The 27245-nt window shown below is 42.2% G+C and overlaps 1 protein-coding gene across 3 annotated transcripts; it reads right to left on the bottom strand.

The window, feature by feature from the left end:
* Window positions 1–100: 100 nt before the first annotated feature.
* On the bottom strand, window positions 101–24445 carry usp48 (ubiquitin specific peptidase 48). Of its 3 annotated transcripts, none has more exons than XM_035778384.2 (27): window positions 24281–24445; window positions 23663–23797; window positions 21905–22025; window positions 21570–21711; window positions 21352–21479; window positions 21014–21138; window positions 20334–20442; window positions 16332–16465; window positions 16099–16181; window positions 13780–13962; window positions 13419–13556; window positions 12902–13051; window positions 5899–6099; window positions 5693–5807; window positions 5358–5500; window positions 4940–5139; window positions 4502–4624; window positions 3881–3942; window positions 3667–3777; window positions 3416–3546; window positions 3184–3290; window positions 2954–3061; window positions 2574–2756; window positions 2351–2476; window positions 2142–2190; window positions 1976–2002; window positions 101–840 (listed from the first exon to the last, which is right to left on the bottom strand). In XM_035778384.2, the coding sequence occupies exons 2-27, from the start codon at window positions 23794–23796 to the stop codon at window positions 818–820; spliced, it is 3156 nt and encodes a 1051-aa protein (XP_035634277.1). In that variant the 5' UTR covers window position 23797; window positions 24281–24445; the 3' UTR covers window positions 101–817. The 3 variants fall into 3 exon arrangements, with proteins under 3 accessions (XP_035634277.1, XP_035634275.1, XP_035634276.1); XM_035778382.2 differs by lacking the exon at window positions 24281–24445 and adding an exon at window positions 24073–24098; XM_035778383.2 differs by lacking the exon at window positions 24281–24445 and adding an exon at window positions 24073–24098 and having other exon boundaries at window positions 13780–13959.
* Between the last annotated feature and the right edge of the window lie 2800 nt (window positions 24446–27245).

Raw genomic sequence — 27245 nt, 5'->3', positions numbered from 1 at the left:
AGAGGGGCGGTTTCCAGGACAAAGGATTAGGCTTAATCTGTGTCGGGGAAACCGCCCATTGTATTTTCCTACAGTGCACAAACAAGTCCAAAACAATGTGTGAGAATCTGTACATTCAAATTAGAAGAAAACATAACTTTATTGCCCATATGAAATAGAGAAAAGAACAGCTCACACCAAGGCCTGCATCTGTTTCTGACTGCAGCACAATCTAATCTAAATGTCCTATGTTTTTTTTAATTCATTTAAGAAATATACATATTTTCTTCTCCTAAATGTCACAAGGGAGTATTTTGTTAACTTTGTTGAGGTTGTTTAACCACCGAACAGTTACAATTTTCAATATTTAACATTTGCATTCTTTAAATATGTATTATGCATTCTTTAAATATGACCACAAGCTTCCATTGAACAAAAAAATTTCTCTTGTAAAATTCAAGGAAAATTTTGTCCTACAATCGAAATAAAAATGGGCACCTTCTACGACTGGGCCTATCCTCTCAGAAGCCTACGGAAGCAGACAGAAGAGAGAAGTTTGGGCTCCATATTGGAAGATGCCACTCAACTAATGACCCGTTTCTGCTCACAGTCCGGGCAAAGAGAGTGTGACCACATAGTCCCAGAGAATGCATAAACGTCTTTAAATATTAAAAGCCAGCCGCTACTTTTGTGATAAAGAAAGGGTTTGCAACATAGTCACAGTTTAAAAAAGAAAAAAATTAAAGCACTTTTTCCCCCATTCATGGACACTATTTCAAGCATTTTATTCTTGTTGTCCAGCTTCAGTCCGCTTCGAGGGCAGCGACTTGTGTTCTCTTCAGTGGCCAAGAAGCCCAGTCCCTAAATGGATACATACGCATGTTTTACCAACATTGACATACAATCAATAAATCTGGTCAAATTTAACATAGCTCCACATACTGTCTGAATACCCATACCAGCGTACCACATACTTAAACTGCATACTATGTACTCATCGTCGCATACTATTTAGCACATACCGTTTAGTAAAAAGTATGCCACGGCTGCAACGCAGTAGCGCCTCCTGACTGGCTGAGCAGGTGGGGCGGGGCCGAGTGCAGGTGGATTTTTCCAAATTCAACAGATATGTATCGCATTAACCAGCCTGATAATAGCCCATTTCCAATTAGATTAATTTCTCCAAACTCTGAATAGAATAAGGTGTAGTCTACCTATAACCAGCCTGAGAAGGATTATCACATTTGACCTATACCGTAGCCCATATAGCCAATCTATCCGATTGTGAAAAGGACTGAAGACAGAAACAGATCATTTGGTTCCATTTCAACATATTTATTAGTGAAACCAAAGTGCTGTAACACACACACACACACACACACACACACACACACACACACAACACGAAATAAAATAGCCTAGTACATACAAACGTTTCAAATCAAAAGGCTATTGCACAGAAGGAAACCAATGTGGGGTCTGTTGAATCGCAAATTCAGAACCACTGGACAGCAACATTGTAAACGAAAGCTCTGATCATTGGGAACAAGATAAGAATGACTGCTAAGTAGCCTAGTTGTGTTGTTTGGCTACTTGAAATGAACTTAGGGCCAATGATAAGCCGCCTATCACCTGCAGCCCACCTCTTCCAATGAATCGTGGAAAAGTGTGCATCAAATTCTACTAGGTGAAAAGCCGAAATGAGAACATCCAGGCATTTAAAACACTATTTTCAACAATGTACATACTAAAACGTTCTATTTTCGCATACTGAGAATGCGTTGTGCGCGATTACTGTTTCGGGTTATTGGTGAATTTTGGTAGCACACCCCCATACCTGATTATCAGCTTTTGTCAAAGCCAAAATTAGTATGACACCCGGGCATTTAAAGTACTCTCGAAAAGCCACATACTACTCAAATGGACTAGGACGCAAGTATGGGTACTCAGTCACGACCATTGTCTAAGCATAATAGTGATCAGAAAATATCCTTACCTTTGAATCCTTCTTCAGGCATACACACTGAGAAGAGAGCACAGAAACAGTTGTTTGAAAATAGGATCTTTCTATTCATAGGCAAATGCGAAAAAGGAATTTCTGGGTGTACGAAAGAACAAAAGGGAGAAAAACAAATTATGGAAAGAGACAAAAATAAATATACCCTGATAAACATCATCCATTGCTGCAAAATCTGCTATGGGTTCATCAGCCTGAAAGAAAAAGACAACACAGATTCAGGAATGAGTAACTGCATTCGCTGATCGTCTCCAGTAATCACGTGACGACGTGTTCACTTTCCCATTTAGATACCCATCTGTCCGCGCATTGTTCAACAAAAAGTCAACAATCTAAAATGGGGAGTGTTCGTACCTTCAGACAGATGACGCTCTCTGGGATGACTCCTAGGCTGCCGAGGGTGGCAGAATCGTCCGTAAGACACCGGCCGTCGATCGACAGGTTCTGATCAAACGGGGCCACGGAGAAGGCGTGCATGATCTGAGGGAGGACCATTACAACACACCAGAGTTAGGATCAGGAATGAATAGATTCAGAGTGGTGCAAAGGCAAGGAGGATATATTATGAATCCCTTGCCTGTATTTTCAACTCCTTGAGCGTCTGATTGGCTGAGACGATGAGTGCTTTCTCTCCCCGGAGCTTCCTGTGCCTCGTGCTCCTCCTGATCCCCGATTTGCCACCACTGGCCAGGGGGGTGGGACTTGCGGCAGCACTGACGGTGCCGTCACTCAGCTTCTGACGCTTTGCCCCGTCCTCTGACTGGACAGAGTGTCATGTGACCAGAAAGCAAGGGCAACATTGGGTAATATTCCATGTCAATCATCCTCTAAAGGGCTCCTCACTTTTACATTATTGGTAAAGAGCTTAGAGTTTCCACAAAACTACTCAAACATTCGATTCTTAAGAGACTTATGAGCCATAAAAAGTGTAACTGAGGCGAGCGGTTTGTATCATACCTGGCTGAAATCAGGGTCTCGCTCTCCATCCACCTTAGCAACAGGCTCCTCCCTCTCATCCTCTGCCTCCGACCCGCTCACATTCATCTCAGGAGCTGCATCCTTCAACTACAGAGGAAGACACAAGTTGTATTCTTCTCTGGAGATTCATACCATTTACATATTACACTGACAAAAACCATTTACTACAGAGAGAAAGAGGGAGAAGGGAGAGCGAGAAGGAGACTCACCCTCTTGTCGTCTATGACCTTGCGTACGTAGACTGTGGCTTGTGCATACTCTCTCATGTCCCTCTGCTGCTGGAAAATGAAGCCTTCTCTGCAGTCCCTACACAACTCTGGACACACACATACACAGTCAACTCTCACACAACACCGTCAAACAGTTCCTCTGCAGATCTCAAAGAATCAAATCACCAACAGTCACGCAGTCAAGGGGAAATCACGTGGGCTCAAATCTCACCAGGCTGGGTGGTGTACTCCACACTGGAGCCGTTGGGTGTGGCCCCGCTGATCCGGCAGATGGAGATTGGCTGATCAACCAGGAAGTGTCTGCTGATCACCTCCCATTCGTCGGGCCAGAGAAGAGCTATACTGTGCAGAGGGAACACCACACAACATGAGACCAGGAGGGATGGATGATAAAGACCAAAGAAGTGCTGTATAAAACACAACTTGAGTCAAGAGGGGTCAGAGGTCAGTGAAGTCACTCACTGTTGGGCGTCTCCCTTTAACATGGAGTCGAAGGTGAACATGAAGCCTCTATGTGGACATAGGAGCAAACTGTTCCCTACGCTTGACACTGGGGTGGTCTTAGTGGGCCTCCTATAGACAGACACAGAAAGACAGAGTCAGAGACATTCATGCCATCTTTGACTTTTTTTGGACTGCTTCACTATCCAAACTGTTGGATTTGGAAAGGACTTACCTGATGAACCTTCTCCACTCGTCTACAAAGAACAGAGGAACTATGTAGAGAATATCTGTCTCCTAAAACAAAGATGGGGTTGATCAGTATGTCAACAACATATATTCAGTTTATCCAATAGTATATTTACTCTAAGAATTGAAGGAAGGAATTGTTAGCCGTTTTACTACCAGGGTCCCAGCAGTCGTTAGCCATTTTATTACCAGCGTCCCAGCAGTCGTTAGCCATTTTATTACCAGCGTCCCAGCAGTCGTTAGCCATTTTATTACCAGCGCCCCAGCAGTCGTTAGCCATTTTATTACCAGCGCCCCAGCAGTCGTTAGCCATTTTATTACCAGCGCCCCAGCAGTCGTTAGCCATTTTATTACCAGCGCCCCAGCAGTCGTTAGCCATTTTATTACCAGCGTCCCAGCAGTTGTTAGCCATTTTATTACCAGCGCCCCAGCAGTCGTTAGCCATTTTATTACCAGTGCCCCAGCAGTCGTTAGCCATTTTATTACCAGCGTCCCAGCAGTTGTTAGCCATTTTATTACCAGCGCCCCAGCAGTCGTTAGCCATTTTATTACCAGTGTACTAGCAGTTATTACCTGTTATTAGCCATGTACTACCTATTGTTATTACCTGTGGCCACTTGGTGAGTGTGGGCCTGTTCTTCTCCTGGAAGAGGTTGAGTAAGGAGCTCTTCTGTTCCGACGCCATCATCCTGTTCAGAGCCTCATTCTCCTTCCCCTCTCGCTCCAGCCTCTACAAGAAAACACAGGGGTATCACACAGTTAACACATTTACATTTTAGTCATTTAGCAGACACTGTTATCCAGAGTGACTTAGGAGTAATTATGGTTAAGTGCCTTGCTCAAGGGCACATCTGAATTTCCGCCTAGACGGCTCTAACCAGCGAACTTACAGTTAGTGACAATGCTCTTAACCGCTAGGCTATCTGCCGCTCATTAATCATTGTATTTTTTTCTTCACAAGGCTAGAAGACAAGTAGGGAGAGACATTTTATTTTACAGTATCTCTAATCCCTCCCACCACATCCGTCCGTCAGTCCCTTCTTACCAAGCACTGCTGACAGGGCTCCTGTAGCTGGGTGAACTGGGGGGCTTTGGGGAAGTACACCCTCAGTTTGGACCACACCTCCTCAGTCACCAGCCGCCGCTCGCTCTCCAGGATACTCAGACCGCCATGCCGACAGAGGATGTCCTCGTTGAAGGTCTTCATTTCCTCCTCGTCTCCGTCCAGGTTCTCCGGGCCGTACTCTGGAAAGAGACAGCAATAGTCAAACAGTGAGCAATGCTTTGATAAAGACAAGAATCAGACAGCAATAATCCTCATGATCTCTGCACAAAGAGGGGAATGCATGTTATTTCTCACCTGACTAATGATAATAGTGGAGTTCACAAATCGTACAACTTGGAAAACGACCAGTTATCACAATGACTGAAGGTGGAGTAGAGATCTCTGCTGGTTTGTGTACCTTTAGTAGCAGTGATCTCTGGTCCCTCTCCGTTGGTTTTGCCGTTGCTGTGTTTGGTCTCCTCCTCATCCTCCTCCAGCTGCTCCAAGGCCAACTGTCTCCAGCTCCGCAGAGACGTCTTGCCCGCCCAGTACCCCTCATCACTGTCGGACAGGGGTGAGACGTAAGAACACACACTTGCACAGGATACAATTACTAAATGCAGTATTAAAACTGTATTACTATTATTTTTTTTAAATAAGTGCATTCCGCTTACTTACAAAGTTATGGTTATTTTGACTAACCGTTTTACGGACACAAAATGTTGCCATGAATCTGAGGGAGTCAGCGGTTACCTTTTGGGCGGGCACTTGACAAGGTTGGTGACTTCTTTGTAATCCTCGGCCAGCTGGTTCTTTAGCCGCAGCACCCTGCATCTCTGTCCCACACATTCCTCACAGAGAGTTGAGCCTGGACACACAGGGTCATACAGAAGAGGTCAGAGGTTGCAGAGAGGAGCTGAGAATATCCACTGCACGTCAGCCATTGCAATGGCTCTTACCATCTAGCCTGGGTCCTCCTCCATATTTGTCGAAGAGAAGCTCTGCAGCTTTGACGGAGATCCTCTTGGCCTCCCCCACCTTGTCTGGGTGAAGTTTACCGTGAGAACACAGGAAGTTGCCGTTGTCGATTTCTTTGGTGACCGTCGAGTCATCCAGCCATTTCTTCAGCCACTCCAGAGGCACAAACTCATACTCTTGGCCTGGAAGAAAAAAAAAAAGCAACATGCATTAACAACGGCCGCAGGCCCAGGGCCAGTAAAAACATGTTAGGCTGGTGGATTTCGTCATTCACTGGCCCGACCGGACCAGTAACTTCTCAACGCATTTTGCGTTCCAGTTTGACATCAAATAAAAATTTGGTCACATGCACAACATATTCAGCAGATGTTACTTAAGCAATAAGGCCAGAGGAAGTGTGGTATATGGCTAATATACCATAGCTAAGGGCTATTCTTAGGCAGGACACAGCGCTTAGCCGTGGTATATTGGCCATATATCACAAACCCCCGAGGTGCCTTATTGCTATAATCAACTGTTTACCAACATCATTAGAGCAGAAAAAATAAATGTTTTGTCATACCCATGGTATACCATGGCTGTCAGCCAATCAGTATTCAGGGCTCAAACCACCCGGTTTATAATGCGGTTTTTGCGACATGTACTGATCAGTCACAGTCTGCCATTGAAAACCATTGAAGACAACACACGGAAAAGTAATGTTATTTGTATTTGAGCAATATGATTGGTCGTCAAAGGCCCACCACGCTCCCTGCATGTCACAACTTCTCATTCTCAAGAAGTACATATGTTGATGCACTGCACACGGGAGCTGTGCAGGTTGAAGAGCAAAAAGAAGAGCTCGTCAATCCACTCACTGAGCTTATTTATTTCAGGGAAAGTGATTTACAAAAGTAAACCTTCAATAGTAAACATACCAGCAACATGCTGGCTACTTGATAACATGCTGCAAAAAATGTAATTTAAATTAAAACTAGCATTCATATTGATAAGCCTACTGCAGTGGAGTGCTGGATTAGTGAACTACATGTAGTACAACTAGTCATTTAACTACATGTTGCAGTAGCTTGGTGTTAGTTGAACTAAAGTCAAATCTAGGTAGTGTTTTCAGTAGTTAGCTACATGGCAAAAAAAAGTAGTTAACTACTGGAACTACACTACTTTTCTGCTAAAACAAAAGATGGGCGAAGTAGGCAAGAATTTCCTTTATTTTTTTCCATCAGACCTACCGAATTCTCACTTGAAACAATTTTACATTCTGTAAACATATGAACCCTGTCCTTGCAATGTGTAGTCTGATTTACAGTTTTTTCCGAAGCAGTTTGGATATAGTAAACTACTTTTTAAAAGTAACTTTATTAAGTAAACTATATGTTTCTTAAGGGGTAGCTTAACTTGTTACAGTGTAAAGTAATGGGTAAACTATATTTTCAGAGTAGCTTCCCCCAACTGGTGTGCCGAGAACAAACCTTTCCTAATCGTGATAAATTAGTTTAACACTCACTTATAAAACATGACCTGTGGAATGCACATGGAATTTTGACTTGGGAGCACCAGCACAGGAAAGATAATACATTGAATTACAGGCACGTTTTACATCTCGATCGTTGTTTCGTGTCCAGTTCGCTCAGGCTGTTACAGTATCATTTGAGGGGCGCGCATCACAAGCAAAGTAATTTGTATCATTTTACTTCACCTGTGAGAACCATTAGCACAGGCAAGTCTGATTAGGCGTAGCTGTACCACACAGCCTCTGCCACAGAAACAAACACATGGCTTCGTGTCCGTGGTTGCACCTTCACTATTAAGCAAACCACTTGTCTGTAGCTCAAACCGTTAAAAACGGTGGAAACGTCTAGGAGCAACAACGGCACAGCCGTGACGTGGTAGACCATGCAAGCTCATAGAACAGAACCACTGAGTGCTGAAGCGCGTAAAAATAGTCTGTCCTTGGTTGCAACACTTACTACCGAGTTCCAAACTGCCTCTGGAAGCAACGTCAGCACAAGAACTGTTCGTCGGGAGCTTCATGAAATGGGTTTCCATGGCCGAGCAGCACACAAGCCTAAAATGACCGTGCACAATGCCAAGCTTCAGCTGGAGTGGTGTAAATCTCGTTGCCATTGGACTTTGGAGCAGTGGAAACACATTCTCTTGGATGATGAATCACGCTTCACGATCTGGCAGTCCGAAAGACGAATCTGGGTTTGGCAGATGCCAGGAGAATGATACCTGCCCCAATGCATTGTGCCAACTTTAAAGTTTGGTGGAGGAGGAATAATGGTCTGGGGCTGTTTTTCATGGCTCAGGCTAGGCCCCTTAGTTCCAGTGAAGGGAAATCTTAACGTTACAGCATAAAATGACATTCTGTGCTTCCAACTGTGGCAACAGTTTGAGGAAGGCCTTTTCCTGTTTCAGCATGACAATGACCCCGTGCACAAAGCGAGATCCATACAGAAATGGTTTGTCGAGATCGGTGTGGAAGAACTGCACTGGCCTGCACAGAGCCAACTCATATTTACTGGTTGGTGGCGCTGTCTGCTAAAACAGTTGGCTCATAATTCAATGGTTGTGTGTTCTAATCTCACATGGGCCAGAATGATTTACTTTTGAGCCTTTATTTACAGTATTTTAGCCCAAGCCGACACACTTCTAAAAGTGAAAAAAATACCTGAGAGGGGTCGCCCTTGTAGTAGTTGTAGGTTTTTAATACAGTACCCAAGACTAATTTGTGAGTTAATTTGAACATTGGAAAAAGAGCGACTGCGTAAATACCGCAATGGGGGTTGGATTGAGCCCCTAATCTTCATTTTCAATGTGATGATTGCACTTTTCTCCTGCACAATACAGCAATAAATGCGAGTCCACATTTCAACTAGTTTTTCTGCACCCCATGGGGGATTCGAATGTACACTGCAAGTGTAAGATCTCGCAAGTGTACCGGGGTAGCTTGCCCCCCTGGGTACGAAAATGTTTGCACAAATTTAGATGGCCTCCAGAACATTCAAAAGCCTCGATTCCAACCCGAAATACAAAACAAAATTATTAAATACTTTATCAAATTTATCTTCCAGATTGGAAACATTTGTTGTAGTATTGTGTTTAGAGAGTCATGACTTTACAATTTAAATTAGGGCAGGGCGATATGGCCAAAAGCTCCTATCCCAATAGAAGTCATTTCATATCCCGATAACTGTACATATCACAATACCGCACATTTTCAGTAAATTCAATTAATAAATAGTTTATCTAAAATGACCACGTAAAGGCCTATTTCTTATTACATTTTAAATTATACTCAACAAATAAAAAATGTGTTTATTTCGAACCTTTATGCAAATGTTCAATTTAAGCATGTAACAAACGTATTAAATATTAATGTAAACAATCTAAAAAGGTAAAAAGAAAACACCAACTATAGTTGAAAAGACAAATAAACCTAACATAAATATATATTTTTAAATGGTGTTTTGCATGTTATTTTGCATTAATACGTGTTACATATCAATTTGCATTTGGTACCTTGGGTCAAGTGTTAGCACCAACTCACGAAACCCCCGTTTCTCGACCGTGTAAATTGAGGCCCATGTCTTTGCAGATTTAAGTTGTAACAGCAGCTGTTCTCGTTCCATCTTCGTGATTCTTTGCCATATGGTGTACCGCGGGAAAAAGCTTCTTGCAACGTCTGAGTCAGGGGTTTGTTTTGAGCACTCGACTGTACTGTTTTGGGTCTCCTCTGTAGACTCTCCGTACTGTTTCACATGTTCCTTGCTTAGGTGGTAAAAGAGGTTAGTGGTGTTTGAGCCTGTTGTCAGGACTGGCCTGCGGCATATTATACAGAGGACGTTTTTTTGGTCCGTGTCAGACTTTTCATACCCAAACCACGTCCATGTGACCGAAGTAGCCCCTCTTTTAGGTACGAGCTCCGTGTCACGTTCATTCTCCTCCATGTTTGTTTGTTTTGCAAATTTCCTTCCACACCGCACGCAAAACGTCATCCAATTGACGAAAAGATATTGCCGTAAAGAGTGTGATTTGCGACAACGAAATAAACGATAGAGCATAATATGAAACGATAAACGTTTTTCTATCGTAACACGATATATATCGTCATATCGCCCAGCCCCAATTTAAATTACTGAAAATGTATGAATTCGGTGTAATGTTAGTCGTTAATGTAAATCGTCTAGGCCTAGATGATCTGGACTGTTTTCGAAGTAAAAACATTAAACCCAAGTCTTCGAGACTAAAGTCTGCCCACATTATCTTGAAAAATAAATCAAACATGGCTGCTATATGAAACGCAACAGAAAATAAAAGAATGTGCCAGAAAACAATAAGGCTAAGTGGATTTGTACTCATTTGTTACCACTTAAGGCGTCCGCATGCTTCCCATCCAAAACAGTTTGAGCATATATTATGATGACATTGTGTGACTTTTGTTTGTTTTGGTCTTCGGCAAGGGTTTTGTCGGCTGTTCGTGCACACTACACTTTGGTAGCCGAAGTCTACGCCCGTTCAACGAGAGAAGTCGTTTTCATGTGAATTTTCTCACTTGAGAAATACTACACCAAACATCCTAGTTACAAGTAAAAGTGTGTGACTAAAATGCAGACCACACCGCTTGGAGACGCATGCCCTGCAAAATACATTTACACATACATGTTATTCAATCATGGCACCCACACTGCTCACGAGCGTCTGCATAGCCGGGCATTAAAATAGAACTTGGTTCTATTGTGAAGCTTAATGCACTGCAAGTCCCGCCTCCTCATTAGTTTATAGAAGCATATACCCACGTGGGTGATTGAAAGATGAACTAAGGTCCACACTCCAGTCCAGTTGGTAGTGTTAATGCACCTTAAAGTTGGTTGCCACCGCCATACAAAGTCCAAAGAAGAAGACGAAGAAGCCTGAAGGAGGACAGATTACTAGAAATTAACTCTGTTTACCCTTTTATCTGTGGATTAATTGTCGGAATAGAGGACCTTGTGCATTTCAGTTAAAATAACAACCCAATGTTTAAATCCCAGGACAAATTAGCTAGCAACAGCAAGCTAGCTAGCTAGCTAGCTAGCTAGCTAGCTAGCTAGCTAGCTAGCTAAATGTCCCCAAATTAATATAGTTGGTTCAGAGTTCATTGTGATATTTCAACCTGCGTGTCCTGATCGCGCCTTGTGTGGGTCGACAAAATCAACATGCGCACGCATCAACATGCGCACCATGAGTGGTCTGGTAAGCATGTAAGACCTCCTCAGCAAAACCGCCAAAATGTATTACAGATTTCTTGAGTTATGTTAGACTAATTGAGACTATTTTGAGGAAGTAGCTACGGTTTCTCAAGAGACAAAGAGTACTATTGCCCTTTTTTCAAGTGAAGGTCTTTTAGATTGGGGCGGCAGCGTAGCCTAGTGGTTAGAGCGTTGGACTAGTAACCGGAAGGTTGCGAGTTCAAACCCCCGAGCTGACAAGGTACAAATCTGTCCTTCTGCCCCTGAACAGGCAGTTAACCCACTGTTCCCAGGCCGTCATTGAAAATAAGAATATGTTCTTAACTGACTTGCCTGGTTAAATAAAGGTAAAAAAAAAAATTTTAAAAAAAAGATTGACGCATGGTTTAATATATAAGTAATAAGTAATATAAATACAAAAATCCCCATTAAAATCTGTCAGTTTAAGCTAGAGATATAAGGTGTTTAGCATGGGCTGAGTCTCAATCCAACGCATCCACCTACGTTGACCATCTGCATCTGTGGTGGAAGGTAGCCGAGCAACAGACCGAAAATCGGTCTTCTCATGAAAACATCTTTATTGTGTAAAAAAAATTGCTTTCTTCTATCTCCTAGATATTAAAAATATACATTTTAAATTTTACCTTTATTTAACTAGGCAAGTCAGTTAAGAACAAATTCTTATTTTCAATGACGGCCTAGGAACAGTGGGTTAACTGCCTGTTCAGGGGCAGAACGACAGATTTGTACCTTGTCAGCTCGAGGATTTGAACATGAAACCTTTCGGTTACTAGTCCAGCGCTCTAACCAGTAGGCTACTCTGCAGCCCCAATATGACAGACACTTCAAAACCTTATTCTTTACGATTCATTTTTGGACTGTCTTTTTTTATTATTATTTTTTTTTTTTTTACCATTTCTGAATGCATTATTGAATGAGTTTATTTTTTAATTATTAAAAAAAAATAGCCTTTCTTTAACTAGGCAAGTCAGTTAAGAGCAAATTCTTATTTACAACGACGGCCTACCCCGGCCAAACCTGGACGACGCTGGGCCAATTGTGCGCTGCCCTATGGGACTCCCAATCATGGCCAGATGTGATACAGATGTGATATGCTATAGTAGTAAAGGACAAATTCAATGTTTTATCAAATCAATTCAAAATAGCTAAAAGATCCATGGTATATCCATCTCAAAACAATTCCATATGTATTTTTGGCTATAAAATCACAACTCGCACTTGCTCATACTTTTTCAGTTCGGACATGTATTTTTAGGCACATAGGAGATTAAAATGGTCACCCTGTAGTCTTGAAATTCACTCACAGAGATGATGAAGGAGCAACATTCTCCCCCCTCCTCAGTGTAAAGAAATTAGACTGGAGCACATCCACAGCACACACAAATCACACTGCAAAAAGGTACCGGGAGGCGGGACTGTCAAGCAGACTGTCAAACTAGCAGTCTTTCCCTTGTGTCGCTCACTTTGTGACTGACAGGTGCCTGTCCTATCAATAGATCTCTAGAAGATGCATATCGTTCATTCTTGCGAGAGGGCTCAGCTGACTTTTTTCTGAATAGCGAATTGAAAAAAATTGCGTAATTAATTTAAGTGGAAAAAGTTGTGGGCTGAAAATTAGTCGGTTTAGCCGACAGCCAGCGCTAGTGGAAAACACTGGCATTAAACATCATGAACATATAACTACTTCCATATTGCAATATTGTGACATGTCTGGGGTAATGTTTTTACCAACCATCTTCCGCAGGTAAAAGCTCGTAGAGTTCCTTCACCTCTTCGTGCTTGGCCTTGCCCTTGTCGACGCTCTGCTTGCGCATGTCGGCCATTTCCAGGCACCACTCTTCAAACTTCCTGTTGTCTCGGTCCACCAGCCTCCCCAGAAAGCCTGGCACAGATAGAGGGCTCCCACTGACATCACAGCTCCCATCGCTGGGTTCAAAGGTCATACAACCACAATATTCTAACCAGGCCTCTGCAGCAACAGGTAGTGTACCATGCACATTTAGCTAATTTTACAATAGCAGGGAATATCAAACTACCCAGTTCACCCGGGAATATCCTTACTAGAGAATAGCTTTTACCACCTTTTACATTTATTCTTAACTATTTTTATCTGGGGTGTTGACTATTTGAATCAAGTATGTCGAAGGTCTGTACACACTGCAGCCCTTTAGCTAGCTCAATTCTTACCTTGCACATAATGTATTGTACAACAGTAATCACCAGGTGCAGTACAGTAGTTCGAGCCTCACCTGGCACCTCAATGTTTGTCTCCATGGGGTCTGTGTCCTCCTCTCTCTGGCATTTGTACACCAGCATGTAGGCATTTCTGGAGCAGTGATATCCTTTACTGCACTTGGGCTTACGGGTCTGGGACTTCACCGTCTCGGCTGGAGAAAGACCAGAAGAACAGCAGCGAATGCATATAAGAGAAAAAGTGATCAGGAGTGGAAAGGGTAGGACTTTTACCACTAAACAACTGTCCATTTTTAACCAAGATGTATTACAAAACAATACTGCTACAATTCAGGGAAGTGAAGGGAAAGAAAAGGGAGGAGAGGTGAAGGGGGTATATATGGACTTAGGGAGGAGCAGGGACTCAGGGAGGCTCACCGATGTCCTCCTCGATGCCCAGCTGTAGCTTTTTGCCTTCCATCTTCTCAATCTCCTCGTCGTTGAACTTGTACCAGTCGCTGGTGCGGGCGTCTCGCACATGGGCGATGTAGTGACCCGAGTAGGCGCTGACCCCGCGGTGGATCAGGACCGCACTCAGCTCGTACACACACTTCTCATCTTCTGGGGACGTCACCCAAAGAGGCCCAAAAAACAAACACACACACACACACACACAGACTAACCAACTTTCCACAGCATGGATTATGTGTCTGCAGCCTTTACACCATGGGTCTTTACATTTGATTTCATTCACTTTTTGACCCCACCCTACCATGAGACATCCATGTCTTCATAACTGGAAAAGATAAATGGTTGAGTTTGATATATTTTTAAAAAAAACTTACAGAACAGGGTTGTCAAACTATTGTATAATTACAATACAAATTACATCTAAAAATGCATAAAATCAGTTTTACCGTTTTCACATATGTTGCTTATTTGACATCTGAGGCGTTTGTGTTGTGCCCGTCATCAGTTGAGGCACAGCCTACTCTTGAATTCAGGAAGGGTGTCATTTCAAATCATAGAAATATCATTGATAGAATGGAGATAACCCTTCAGACCACTGCAATTTAGCTAGTAAATCAAGTAGTACCACAAAGATGGCTGCCGTTCCACCCACCATTGAATGTAGACCTAAATGGTCATGTCTATTCAATTATCTATATTTTTATGATTTCAATAGTTTTCCTATGGCAGATTGACAGTGTAATTTTAAACAAATTATATTCCCATTCAAGTCAGGATCTCTGAAGTGTGGACCTCCAACCATCTTTGTGTTACCATTTGAAAGTTGAACATTTGAATTGTATTCCCATTTTAGTACATTTATCAGCCAAAACATGACACACACCCTGTATTCAAGAACATGCTGTGTCTCAACCGATAGCGGGCATAACACACTTCAGATTATGTAAAATAGGATCCAAGTAACATATGCAAAAATGAAAAACAAAACTGATTTTACACAAACACTTTGTGAAAGGTAAATAAATGACTTAATATTAAAAAATAATAATAATAAATAATCAAATTGACAATGTCAATCGTTTATTTTTTTTCAGTGATGACGACATGGATGTCTCAAGATATGGTAGGGTATGCAAAATGGGTCTAAAAAGTTTAAAAATCTAAGTTACTTTTAGACCATTTGTACCATGGGCAAATATGCATTGAAAGTTTCATTCAAATCAAAAGGGGTGCAGTAAAAAGTGATTTAAATCAAATGGAACAACCCTCACACCATTGTCAAAAATACTTACTCACAGAACTTCAGTCATGTAGCGCAACATGGGCTATTCTCGGTCGACATTTAAGGGCAATCAAAGAAAATGAACAAAACAAATACGCTCTTCACTGCATAACTGATTGTTTAGCTGGTGTCCTGTAAATAACACTGTGCCAAGTGACAATTCTCTGTCATGGCATTTTCTTACTGTATTAACATGTGACACGTGGTCTCTAGCAGCGGTCTCCAGTTTTCTATTTTATTAATTAAATGTGTTCCTGGTTACAATTGTGAATTGAACTGACTTTCTGAGTGTCAGCTTCCGATATTCGGTCAATACTTCTATCTACTGGTCATTTTCAAAGGTAAAATATGTCTGTCTCCTGCTCCATAAATGGCATTTAAACAAGAGGGAATCAATCAAATGGAAATAATTTGTAATACAACAAAGTAATGCCTTTCATTTGTGTAGGTTTAATGTGTCAACATTTATTGATCTTGAATAGCAATGTCTGCAATATGATTCCAAATCAGCCAGGAAATAAACTTATTTTCTCATTCAGCTAAAGGTCTCCATCTACCAGCAGGAAAACACATTTCTTCATTTGATCCTAGTTGGCTTTTGTATGTATGGGTGTCATGGCAAATAAATAAACAAATGCTTGCCTCCATGACCTAAATCAAGAGAAATTTTCGAAGAAGTGATGAGCCGGTCGTAGCTAGAATAATTAAAGAATGTAAACAGTACATTTGGTCACATGTAGGAAGTAAGGCAGTCTATATATATCACCAAATATGCACGTAGTCATGAAATGTTGTATTTGTACTCTTGAATGTGTTACAATGTACGATACCTACATTTTTTTGCCAGAGGGGTTTAAATCGTCACGAGGAAAGAGGGGGAAATAGGTCACGGGTAGGCGTGTCCGAGCGTAGAAGATGACGCGCTATCCATCTTTATCATTAATTATTTGGTCACATGTATAAATTGAGGACAGCGTGTGTTGCCATTGAGAGGCTGGCAATACCTTTTTCCTCCAGAAACGGGCCCATGTCCAGCTGCTCTGGGAAACTGATGAAGGTGTTGAGCTTCTTCTTGTGACCAGTTTGTCTGGAAACCAGAGGAGGAAAGACCACATTCAGCAACACCACTGAGTTGTTGCATTGACTCTCAGTATATGGCCACTACTCAGGGTAGGTAGTGAAGAGTAGTAGACTAGAGACTACAAAACTACAGATGGAATGAATGAATCAAACTGACCTGTCGAAAACGAAACGCATGAGCTGCAGGTTGAGTACCCGTGGGAGGCTGTGCAGTTTGATGCGTCGAGCGGCGTTCTGTTTGCTCTGGCAGCTTTCACAGAAGTAGCGGTTGTCACCATCCAACTTCTCCTCCTGCAGAGAGAATTCACAGGATAATATTTTTTTTAAACAACTCAAATCAACAACTCACAAATGTTAGTTTTTTTTAAACTGTAAGATGCTGTTGAAACATGCTGAATAGATTTCTATGAGATGCCAGAAGAGCGCTTTACTTAGTTGTCAGGTCCTTGCTTATTTTGAGAGCCGTGAGAGCTAGCAAATGTTGTGATATCTTGTTAAGGGAATTTTCACCTATAATGACTAATTATGTATACATTTCAATCAGGCCTGACGAGTCAGAATACTATTATGTTACTGTATATGTACTAATCAGAATACTATGTTACTGTGCATGTATGAATTTTCTTTCTTGATCCCAGTACTGAATATAATGTGGTGATTGTGGTCAATAGTTTAGAACAATGACGGTCTGTTCCTTGGTACAAATGAATTAACTATATCTCCAGACTGACTCGAATGCTTATCTACACTGGCTGACCTTGCCTCTAGGTGAGGAGGGAAGGCTTGAGAACTATAGAGCCTTTCTACCAGTGTCAAGAAGAGACGGAACATTTAGAAAACGCTGATGTCATTTTCAGTTTATAACCTGTGGTAAAATGTGTAAGTACTCAGTACTCTCTTGAATAAACTCTGCTGTCTGACTTTAAAACTGGGCTCTGTCTATCATTATAGAATAAGGGAATTACAAATCCTTATGAATTGACAGAGTGTTTAATTTTAATTGGATATTACAACAGAGTAATTTAATTACTTTAACATATCTTTAGTGTGGCTAGCAGGTAAGAGCAATTACAGCGCTTGTTGGCTAAATACAGCTGGCAAAATGTCTTATATTAACAGAGAAAATCCATGTCCATGGTTGAAACATATTTACTAGTTTCAGGGTTCATCTGGATCTGTGAAGGTAACATGTTGGTTGAGCTGATGCAAGGACGAACGCCAAACGCACAAATAGTTCTGGGCGCCAGCGTGCAAAAGAAGTAACCATGATGAAACATAGCAACGTCGGAGCACATGTGCTGTGATATGCATTGCTAAATATCATACCTTTTAGGGCCTCCCGTGTGGTGCAGCGTTCTAAGGCATCATTACAGAACCGGGTTTGATCCCGGCCTGTGTCGCGACCGGGATACTCATGAGGCAGCGGACTATCATCCCAGCGCCGTTAGGGGAAGGTTTGGCCGGCCGGGATGTCCTTGTCCCATCTCGCTCTAGCAACTCCTGTGGCGGGCCGGGCACATGCACGCTGACATGGTCGCCAGTTGGACAGTGTTTCCTCCGACACATTGGTGCGGTTGGCTTCCGGGTCAAGCGAGCTATGTGTCAAGAAGCATTACGGCTTGGCAGGGTCGTGTTTCGGAGGACGCATGGCTCTCGACATTCGCCTCTCCCGAGTACGTACCGGAGTTGCAGCGATGGGACAAGACTAAACACCAATTGGATATCACGAAATAGGGGAGAAAAAAAAAGTAAAAAGTAAAGAAAAAATATGTACAGTACCAGTCCAAAGTTTGGACACCTACTCATTCAAGACTTTTTTTTATTTATTATGTTCTACCTTGTAGAATAGTGAAGACATCAAAACTATGAAATAACACATATGTAGTAACCAAAAAAGTGTTATATATAAGATTCTTCAAAGTAGCCACCCTTTACCTTGACAGCTTTGCACACTTGACATTCTCTCAACCAGCTTCATGAGGTAGTCACCTGGAATGCATTTCAATTAACAGGTGTGCTTTCCTAAAAGTACATTTTTGCAATTTCTTTCCTTCTTAATGCATTTGAGCCAATCAGTTGTTTTGTGACCAGGTAGGGTTGGGATACAGAAGATATCCCTATTTGGTAAAATACCAAGTCCATATTAATGACAAGAACAGCTCAAATAAGCCTAGAGAAACAAGAGTCCATCAATACTTGAAGGTCAGTCAATTCGGAAAATTTAAAGAACTTTCTTCAAGTGCAGTCGCAAAAATCATCTAGCGCTATGATGAAACTGGCTCTCATGAAGACCACCACAGGAAAGGAAGACCCAGAGTTGCCTCTGCTGCAGAGGATAAGTTCATTCAAGTTACCAGCCCAAATAAATGCAGCCCAAATAAATGCTTCAGAGTTCAAGTAACAGACATATCTCAACATCAACTGTTCAGAGGAGACTGACAGGCCTTCATGGTAGAATTGCTGCAAAGAAACCACTACTAAAGAGCACCAATAAGAAGAAGAGACTTGCTTAGGCCAAGAAACACAAACAATGGACATTAGACAGGTGGAAATCTGTCCTTTGGTCTGAGGAGTCCAAATTTGAGATTTTTGGTTCCAACAGCCGTGTCTTTGTGAGACGCAGAGTAGGTGAACGGCTGATCTCTGCATGTGTGGTTCCCACCGTGAAGCATGGAGATGGTGTGATGGTGCTTTGCTGGTGACACTGTCAATGATTTATTTAGAATTCAAGGCATATTTAACCAGCATGGCTACCACAGCATTCTGCAGCGATACACCATCCCATCTGGTTTGCGCTTAGTGGGAATATCATTTGTTTTTTAACAGTGACCCAAAACACACCTCCAGGCTGTGTAAGAACTATTTGACCAAGAAGGAGAGTGATGGAGTGCTGCATCGGATGACCTGGCCTCCCATCACTCAACCTCAACCCAATTGAAATGCTTTGGGATGAGTTGGACTGAAGAGAGTGAAGGAAAAGCAGCCAACAAGTGCTCAGCATATGTGGGAACTCCTTCAAGACTGTTGGAAAAGCATTCCAGGTGAAGCTGGTTGAGAAAATGCCAAGACTGTGCAAAGCTGTCATCAAGGCAAAGGGTGGCGACTTTGAATAATCTCAAATATATTTTGATTTGTTTAACACTTTTTTTGGTTACTACATGATTCCATATGTGTTATTTCATAGTTTTCATGTCTTCACTACTATTCTACAATGTAGACAATAGTCAAAATTAAGAAAAAACATTGAATTAGTAGGTGTGTCCTAACCTTTGACTGGTATATATATCATAACTTTAAATAATAATGGGCAAATTTGACATGTTTTGAATCGCACAGTATTCATGTTCATAACATTATCTACATGGTGTAGCTGAAATTTTGCAATTCTGTTTTCTGGGTCACGGAACAACACATTTTTGGTTGGTGGCCCTTGGCCTATACCGGGCCCCATCTTTATGTAGCTCCGCTATTACCAGGGGATATAACCCTGATGTCATAATTAATTGTTACTTGCGGAACGCTGATGTCAAAATGCATTAATACCTTGGGGAACACTGATGTCATTATACAATGTTTCAAGTTTCAATGTCACGTGCACAGTGAAAAGCCTTTCTTGCATGTTCTAAACCTAGCAATGCAGTAATCAATATAAATGTAGTACTAAAAATAACACAGTAGAACAAAAACACAAATAAAAATAAGACATAAAAAGACATGACTAGTGAGTAAGCTATATACAGGGTGAGTTCCAATACCATATTTACAATGTGCAGGGATACTGGAGCGATAGAGGTAGATATATGTATAGGGGAAAGGTGACTAGGCATCAGGATATTTGATAAACAAAGTAGCAACAGCGTATATGATGATTGTATGCGACTGTGTATCTGGAGTCAGTATAAATGTATGTGCGAGCAAATGGAGTGTGTGTGTGTGTTGAAGTGTCAGTGCGCATGAGTGTGAAGTGTCAGTGTGCATGAGTGTGAAGTGTCAGTGTGCATGAGTGTGTAGAGTCCTGTGAGTGTGCATAGAGACCGTTCAAAAATAAATGTAATCCAAGGGTCAACTCAGATAATATGTGTAGACATTTTGTTAACTATTTAGCAGTCTTATGGCTTCATTGTTACCTTGGGGAACTGATGTCATAATGCATGGTTACCTTGAGGAACTCTGTAACACATTCTGTAAGGTTCTTGTGGCCCTGGATGTTGAGCTCCAGTTCGTAGAATCGGGACGGCAGAGGAGAAGCACGACCACACTGGTTACACCTGTGTTGTAAAGCCAGACAGAGAAACACTCAGGGACAGGTTTACTCACATGTCCGTACCAGTGCAAAGTCTGCACCTGTTATTTTTTGCAGAGGGTTGAAATGTATTGGTGTTGTGTAGAAGTCTGGATTGATTTAAGGCAACAAAAAAACAAGGTAGTGCAATTACGTTTTGATCTTGATCCAAAAATCATACATGGCAAAAGCGTGGCCCGGATAAAAGGATAACCTTTGCAGCCACAAAGCCAGAACCTCTAGTTAAAAACCCTAGTGTCCGGTCTGACATGGACTGTCCAGTTAACCTGACACAGCACTTTTCCAACTGCCTTTATGATGCTAATAAAAGACTGTTAAATCCTGTTGTATTTCTGACTGGCACCACCACTGATATCAAAGTACAAAATAGTCAGACGCTTGACTTTATAAAACCCAGCAATAAAGCAAGAAAGTACAAGGACATCTCTCATGGCAACCTGAAGATTCCAAATTCTAACAAATAAAACTACAACTAGGTTGTTAGAATGTTATTTAAGTCTGATTAAAGTTGACGGCTGAATGTAGTCCTGGCTTACACAGTGACGTAAGACATCTGGCCACAGAACTGCTGCTGGATGACATTATGCAGGTTTGGGTTCTTCTGTTTGGATAAGGTATCCTCCAATAGCGAGAGGAAGAGCTTGGAAAACTCTTGAGCGTCCTGAAAGCGAAAGGAAAGAAGACGGGCAGGAGAAAGAAAGAGTCAAATAAAAACACAGTTTCAACTTTAACATTTTATTATTTGTTTTCCTCCTATAGCCACTATCAAAACAAATAAGCTTCTTCCAAACATTGTGAACTCTTCACACAGACTTTCCTGTACACGTATAAAAAAATATATATATATATATTTTTAAAGATAATTGGGCTCTACCTGCTGTTGTCCTGTGTCCAGCCCCAGAGCCTTGACCAGCCCTGAGGGGTCTATGTACCTTCTGTTGCTGTTCTGTAGCAGTGCAAACAGGTACTGCAGGTGTTCACATATGCTGCGAGGCTCGTAGTCTGAGAAAGGGAAAATTGTGTTTCAGCTCTACAATTTGGTTTACCTGAGGTCACCTATACAGTTGGCCTGATCTCTGAGGGCTTGCACACCTGAGTCCATGTTGTGCTCCTCTGCCCTGGCGTTCTGACACAGGTACAGGGTCCTACGCAGCTCCAGGTTGTGGAACCACACCTGCAGAAAGGTGTTGACGTAACATGTGGCGCCCAGGTTTGTCAGACCCACAAACGTGTTCTAAGAGGGAGAAAGAAAGCGATGGACAAGTACAAACAAACTTGTCTCTTACTCATCCAGTGTTTCCACATCACTGCAGATCAAAAGGCAGACATTTTAACTTGAAGTGGAACTAAGTAATGTGGATTCACAAACAGGCAGGAGCACATCCTTGCAGATGTGTTAATTGTGAATGTTGTGGAAGTATGCCTACCTTGTCCCGGCGCTCCGAGTTAGGATCGTCAATGTTGTGGAAGGTGTTCTCGTCAATCTCTCCCAACCAGGCATGTTCCCCAATACCGACAAGACAATTTGGGTTCCCCTTGCAATTCCTCCTGTATAAGCAAATTCAGAGGGAGAGACATCAATAGCCTAACAACAACTTCTTTCACACATTATTAACTTGAACGCAATTGGGAGACAGTCTTCTGGGTGGGGCGTTAAAAGTTCCTTCATTCATTGGATTCCTATCTCCTTTCTATAATATCATCTCTGGCAACGGCACCATGCAATACACCCTGGACGAAAGAGGCAGACAAATAGGAAAAATGTGCTAGACCCTCAGATAAATTACATATTTCTCGTGGTAGGAATATTGCAAAAAATATATTCAATGGCTATATGATCAATGGCTCATTCGAGAGAAGACATCCTCCTGAGTTATGACATCAACTAGTATTGAAATCTGTGATCCAGCCTGGATTCAAACCAGGGACTGTAGTGACACCTCTAGCACTGAAATGCAGTGCCTTAGACCGCTGCGTCCATGTGGTAACTATTTAACTATACTAGAATGCTCAAAGGGCTGCTAAAATTTGATATATTGGTATCAGGTTTTTTGGCAAGGAAAATATTGGATATCATATTGGCCAAAAATGTCATATTCGGTGCATCACTATTATTTTTATTTGTCAAACTGCAGCCGAGCACCGATGATCATGTCACCAGAATAAGACCCTTGATATTTATTGGAAAGGAGCATCAAGCTCATCGCCTTGCATTTTTAACAACCTGTGAAGTTCATATTTAATCTCTAGCCTAATAAACTGCATGCTTTCCCTGTGTTTTCATTCCCCATGTTTTGTTCCATGCTAGCTGAAGACCAAGCTAGCTAGTAACTAGCAAACACCAGACACAGATGAAAGGGTAATCAAGTATCTTTGCCATAGACGAAGTGTAAACCTTTAATTATATTTGCTGACAACCTATAGTCAAATTTTGGCACCAGTAGAGTAGCTATATAAACCCCACACCCCTCTGCAAACGCCTTCTTCTATGTTGGTTACAAGGGGGTACTTATTTAAATTAGGTAAGAGAATATCATGTTACCATTGGTGTATTAAAATTAGCATTAGGGGGTCACTTTATCCCCTTAAATATTCCAGCCTCCTGAATACAAGTGTTTGACATGGGGGAGGGGACCAGTAGGGTAACGTTACAAATGTCATTTTTTATACTTTGGTCATTATATTTCTAACTGTTTTTGTCCAAATTTCATTCAATTTCATGAAACATGATTTTGACTGTTCCATGGCATACTTAGCCATTTTGTGCATATAGTTCTATGGTTTGTTAAACTTGAAATCAATGGCTTTTGTTTGGTATACATTTTAAAGTAAAGAAAAATAATAAGTATCAGCGTAATTCCGTTACCAAGGAATTGTCTATACCATTCAGTAATGTGAATATCAAAATACTACAGGAAATGAAAACATGTCATGACAAGTGCTTCGCCTGTCTTTCCATAGATGGAATCTCATTGTATAGCCTATGTATACACATGATATTCAACCGACTAGTTAACTACAAAATAATAAAATAGCAGACAGAAAGGTAGTTGTGAAACACAATCAATTAACCCTTAATGTTCTCGCAACATTATAGCAGTTTAATATGACATAAAGGACACGTTTAGACTAATTGAATAAATTAGCTAGGGGAAAAAAATAAGTAGCTAAACTTGCACATTTACCTGCATGCTCCCCTCTTGCACGCCGGTACACAGATTCGGTAAGCTATCTCAATATGTTCCCGTTGTATGTCCTCTGGTCTCACCGACTCGACCCAGCGCCAGGCTGCTTTCTCAAGCTGTACGCGAGGCGCCATTCTGCAAGAAAACAGAGCCTACCATGGGTACCCTGACAATGAGGCGCCGAGGATGCTGCGGCCTAACTCGCGCTGCTACTGGCACAGCTGCAGTCACTCAACGTCGTTAGCGAGCTAACGTTAGCCAGTTGGCTAAATGTAGGTATCTAGTCGTCGGCGAAAAAAAGGCCTAACAAATACTGTAGCTACAACGTTAATCACATCAGGCAAGCAGTTCAAATGACATAAGACTTGAATTACACAATCTAAACATTCTTCCAACATACACAGGCTTACACTAGAATCATGTCAGCTGATGCATTGTCGTAGCTAACTAGCTACCAATCATAATGTTAGCTAGCTTGTCAGATATTCCCCACTGCAAATAACTGCGTAGCTAGCTAGCTAGGTCTAAAGCTAACGTTAGCGAGCTAGCTACCCATCATTTATTGTTAGCGGATAATAAATTTATTTTTTATTTTTTTAATTAAATGTACATTCGAACCTTTCGTGCGTGTATCACAAACTTCTGATTGTGCAGCTGCATATATTTTCATATTTTATTCAGTTTGTTTTAGATTTAGCGCCCTTGCGTCAGTTTTTAAATAAATAATTTCCTCCTTCAGTTTTAGGCGCAAGTACTAACGCATGACATGCGATTGATGTCTACGTAGCCACTTTCAACGAAAATGCGGGGGACTCCATAAAAATAGAGAGGAAGAGACGAAGCGAGAGGTTTTACCACAGATAGAACAATGAGACAGATATTTCACCGGATGTATAAATGTGAAGCATCCGCTTGTCGTTTCAACTCATTACCAAATATGACAGTAAGAAGCCCACTTGCCGGGAGTGGGAGAAGATGGAACGAGATGGATTTTGTCCGACATTCTGCAAATGTTCTCGTCGATTAATCATTTAACGTCAACACAGTGTTCCCAAAACTAGAATATGTTATGGACATAGTGAATTCAAGTTTAGTAGACTTTACCCTTTGTAAAAGTTTTAAAAATCGCGTTGTTTTGGAGCGCAAAAGCTTATTGAGTTATTGCACAGGCGCACTTCACAGAGGAGGCGTTCCCCAACGGAAATATGCAGACACAGGCGAGAAGGCGCCAATAGGATCTCGCTAGCTCGGGCTTGGCTCTGCCCATCACCTTGCCTGTTCTACCCACGATGACTCTTTCTTCCCATTGGAAACGATAGGGTGTGGTCAATCTTGGTTTAGTTATAAAAAAATCTTTGGTTTTACTCTGCCCACGAAAATATGCCCACGAAGTGAAGATTTTTTTTGTATGGAGGGCAATAAGAGACTGCCATATTGGCACTCCATTCCATAGGAATTAATGGATTTCTTTATTATTTAATTCAGTTAAATGTTTTAAGGACAAAATTATATGTATTTAAGTAATTTTCTTGTTGTAGTGGGGACAGCAACATTAGTAATGTTTTTAGATATTTTTTATGCTTTGCTCACATACTATAATTTTAAAGTATACATTAAGGTATATGTAATAGAATGCATGTGTCAAACGAATGTAGAAATTAATAAATACATTTCTATAGCTTCCAAAATATTTTTTTTTTACAACGTGGGGGAGTGCCAAGATGGAGGCATGGTGGCTTCAACTCAGCACCCCTATATAATATATAATAAGTGGCATGGCATTTTGGCAACTTTGAAAAAAACATCTTTATGGGATTTGTGCCTGTTGTCATAGAGATAGATTGAGGACTCGTTATGGATATAGTTTTTATTTTTATTTAACCAGGCAAGTCAGTTAAAAACAAATTCTTATTTTCAATGATGGCCTGGGAACAGTGGGTTAACTGCCTGTTCAGGGGCAGAACGACAGATTTGTACCTTGTCAACTGGTGGGTTTGAACTCACAACCTTCCGGTTACTAGTCCAACGCTCTAACCACTAGGATACCCTGCCGCCCTGATATACATGACATTACATTTAAGTCATTTAGCAGACGCTCTTATCCAGAGCGACTTACAAATTGGTGCATTCACCTTATGACATCCAGTGGAACAGCCACTTAACAATAGTGCATCTAAATCTTTTAGGGGGGAGAAGGATTACTTATCCTATCCTAGGTATTCCTTAAAGAGGTGGGGTTTCAGGTGTCTCCGGAAGGTGGTGATTGACTCCGCTGTCCTGGCGTCGTGAGGGAGTTTGTTCCACCATTGGGGGGCCAGAGCAGCGAACAGTTTTGACTGGGCTGAGCGGGAACTGTACTTCCTCAGTGGTAGGGAGGCGAGCAGGCCAGAGGTGGATGAACGCAGTGCCCTTGTTTGGGTGTAGGGCCTGATCAGCCTGGAGGTACTGAGGTGCCGTTCCCCTCACAGCTCCGTAGGCAAGCACCATGGTCTTGTAGCGAGCTTCAACTGGAAGCCAGTGGAGAGAGCGGAGGAGCGGGGTGACGTGAGAGAACTTGGGAAGGTTGAACACCAGACGGGCTGCGGCGTTCTGGATGAGTTGTAGGGGTTTAATGGCACAGGCAGGGAGCCCAGCCAACAGCGAGTTGCAGTAATCCAGACGGGAGATGACAAGTGCCTGGATTAGGACCTGCGCCGCTTCCTGTGTGAGGCAGGGTCGTACTCTGCGGATGTTGTAGAGCATGAACCTACAGGAACGGGCCACCGCCTTGATGTTAGTTGAGAACGACAGGGTGTTGTCCAGGATCACGCCAAGGTTCTTAGCGCTCTGGGAGGAGGACACAATGGAGTTGTCAACCGTGATGGCGAGATCATGGAACGGGCAGTCCTTCCCGGGAGGAAGAGCAGCTCCGTCTTGCCGAGGTTCAGCTTGAGGTGGTGATCCGTCATCCACACTGATATGTCTGCCAGACATGCAGAGATGCGATTCGCCACCTGGTCATCAGAAGGGGGAAAGGAGAAGATTAATTGTGTGTCGTCTGCATAGCAATGATAGGAGAGACCATGTGAGGTTATGACAGAGCCAAGTGACTTGGTGTATAGCGAGAATAGGAGAGGGCCTAGAACAGAGCCCTGGGGGACACCAGTGGTGAGAGCGCGTGGTGAGGAGACACATTCTCGCCACGCCACCTGGTAGGAGCGACCTGTCAGGTAGGACGCAATCCAAGCGTGGGCCACGCCGGAGATGCCCAACTCGGAGAGGGTGGAGAGGAGGATCTGATGGTTCACAGTATCAAAGGCAGCCGATAGGTCTAGAAGGATGAGAGCAGAGGAGAGAGAGTTAGCTTTAGCAGTGCGGAGCGCCTCCGTGATGCAGAGAAGAGCAGTCTCAGTTGAATGACTAGTCTTGAAACCTGACTGATTTGGATCAAGAAGGTAATTCTGAGAGAGATAGCGGTAGAGCTGGCCAAGGACGGCACGTTCAAGAGTTTTGGAGAGAAAAGAAAAAAGGGATACTGGTCTGTAGTTGTTGACATCGGAGGGATCGAGTGTAGGTTTTTTCAGAAGGGGTGCAACTCTCGCTC

This window comes from Oncorhynchus keta, chromosome 10 (assembly GCF_023373465.1).
Source record: "Oncorhynchus keta strain PuntledgeMale-10-30-2019 chromosome 10, Oket_V2, whole genome shotgun sequence".
NCBI lineage: Eukaryota > Metazoa > Chordata > Actinopteri > Salmoniformes > Salmonidae > Oncorhynchus > Oncorhynchus keta.
Note: the sequence above shows the minus strand (reverse complement) of the source record. Positions and strands in the feature narration are given on the sequence as shown.

Coding starts and splice junctions, on each gene's coding strand:
- usp48 (XM_035778382.2), bottom strand. Junction 3,943..4,501: donor CACTCACCAAGTGGCCACAG/GTAATAACAATA, acceptor TCTTTGTTTTAG/GAGACAGATATTCTCTACAT. Junction 2,757..2,953: donor GAGACCCTGATTTCAGCCAG/GTATGATACAAA, acceptor CACTCTGTCCAG/TCAGAGGACGGGGCAAAGCG.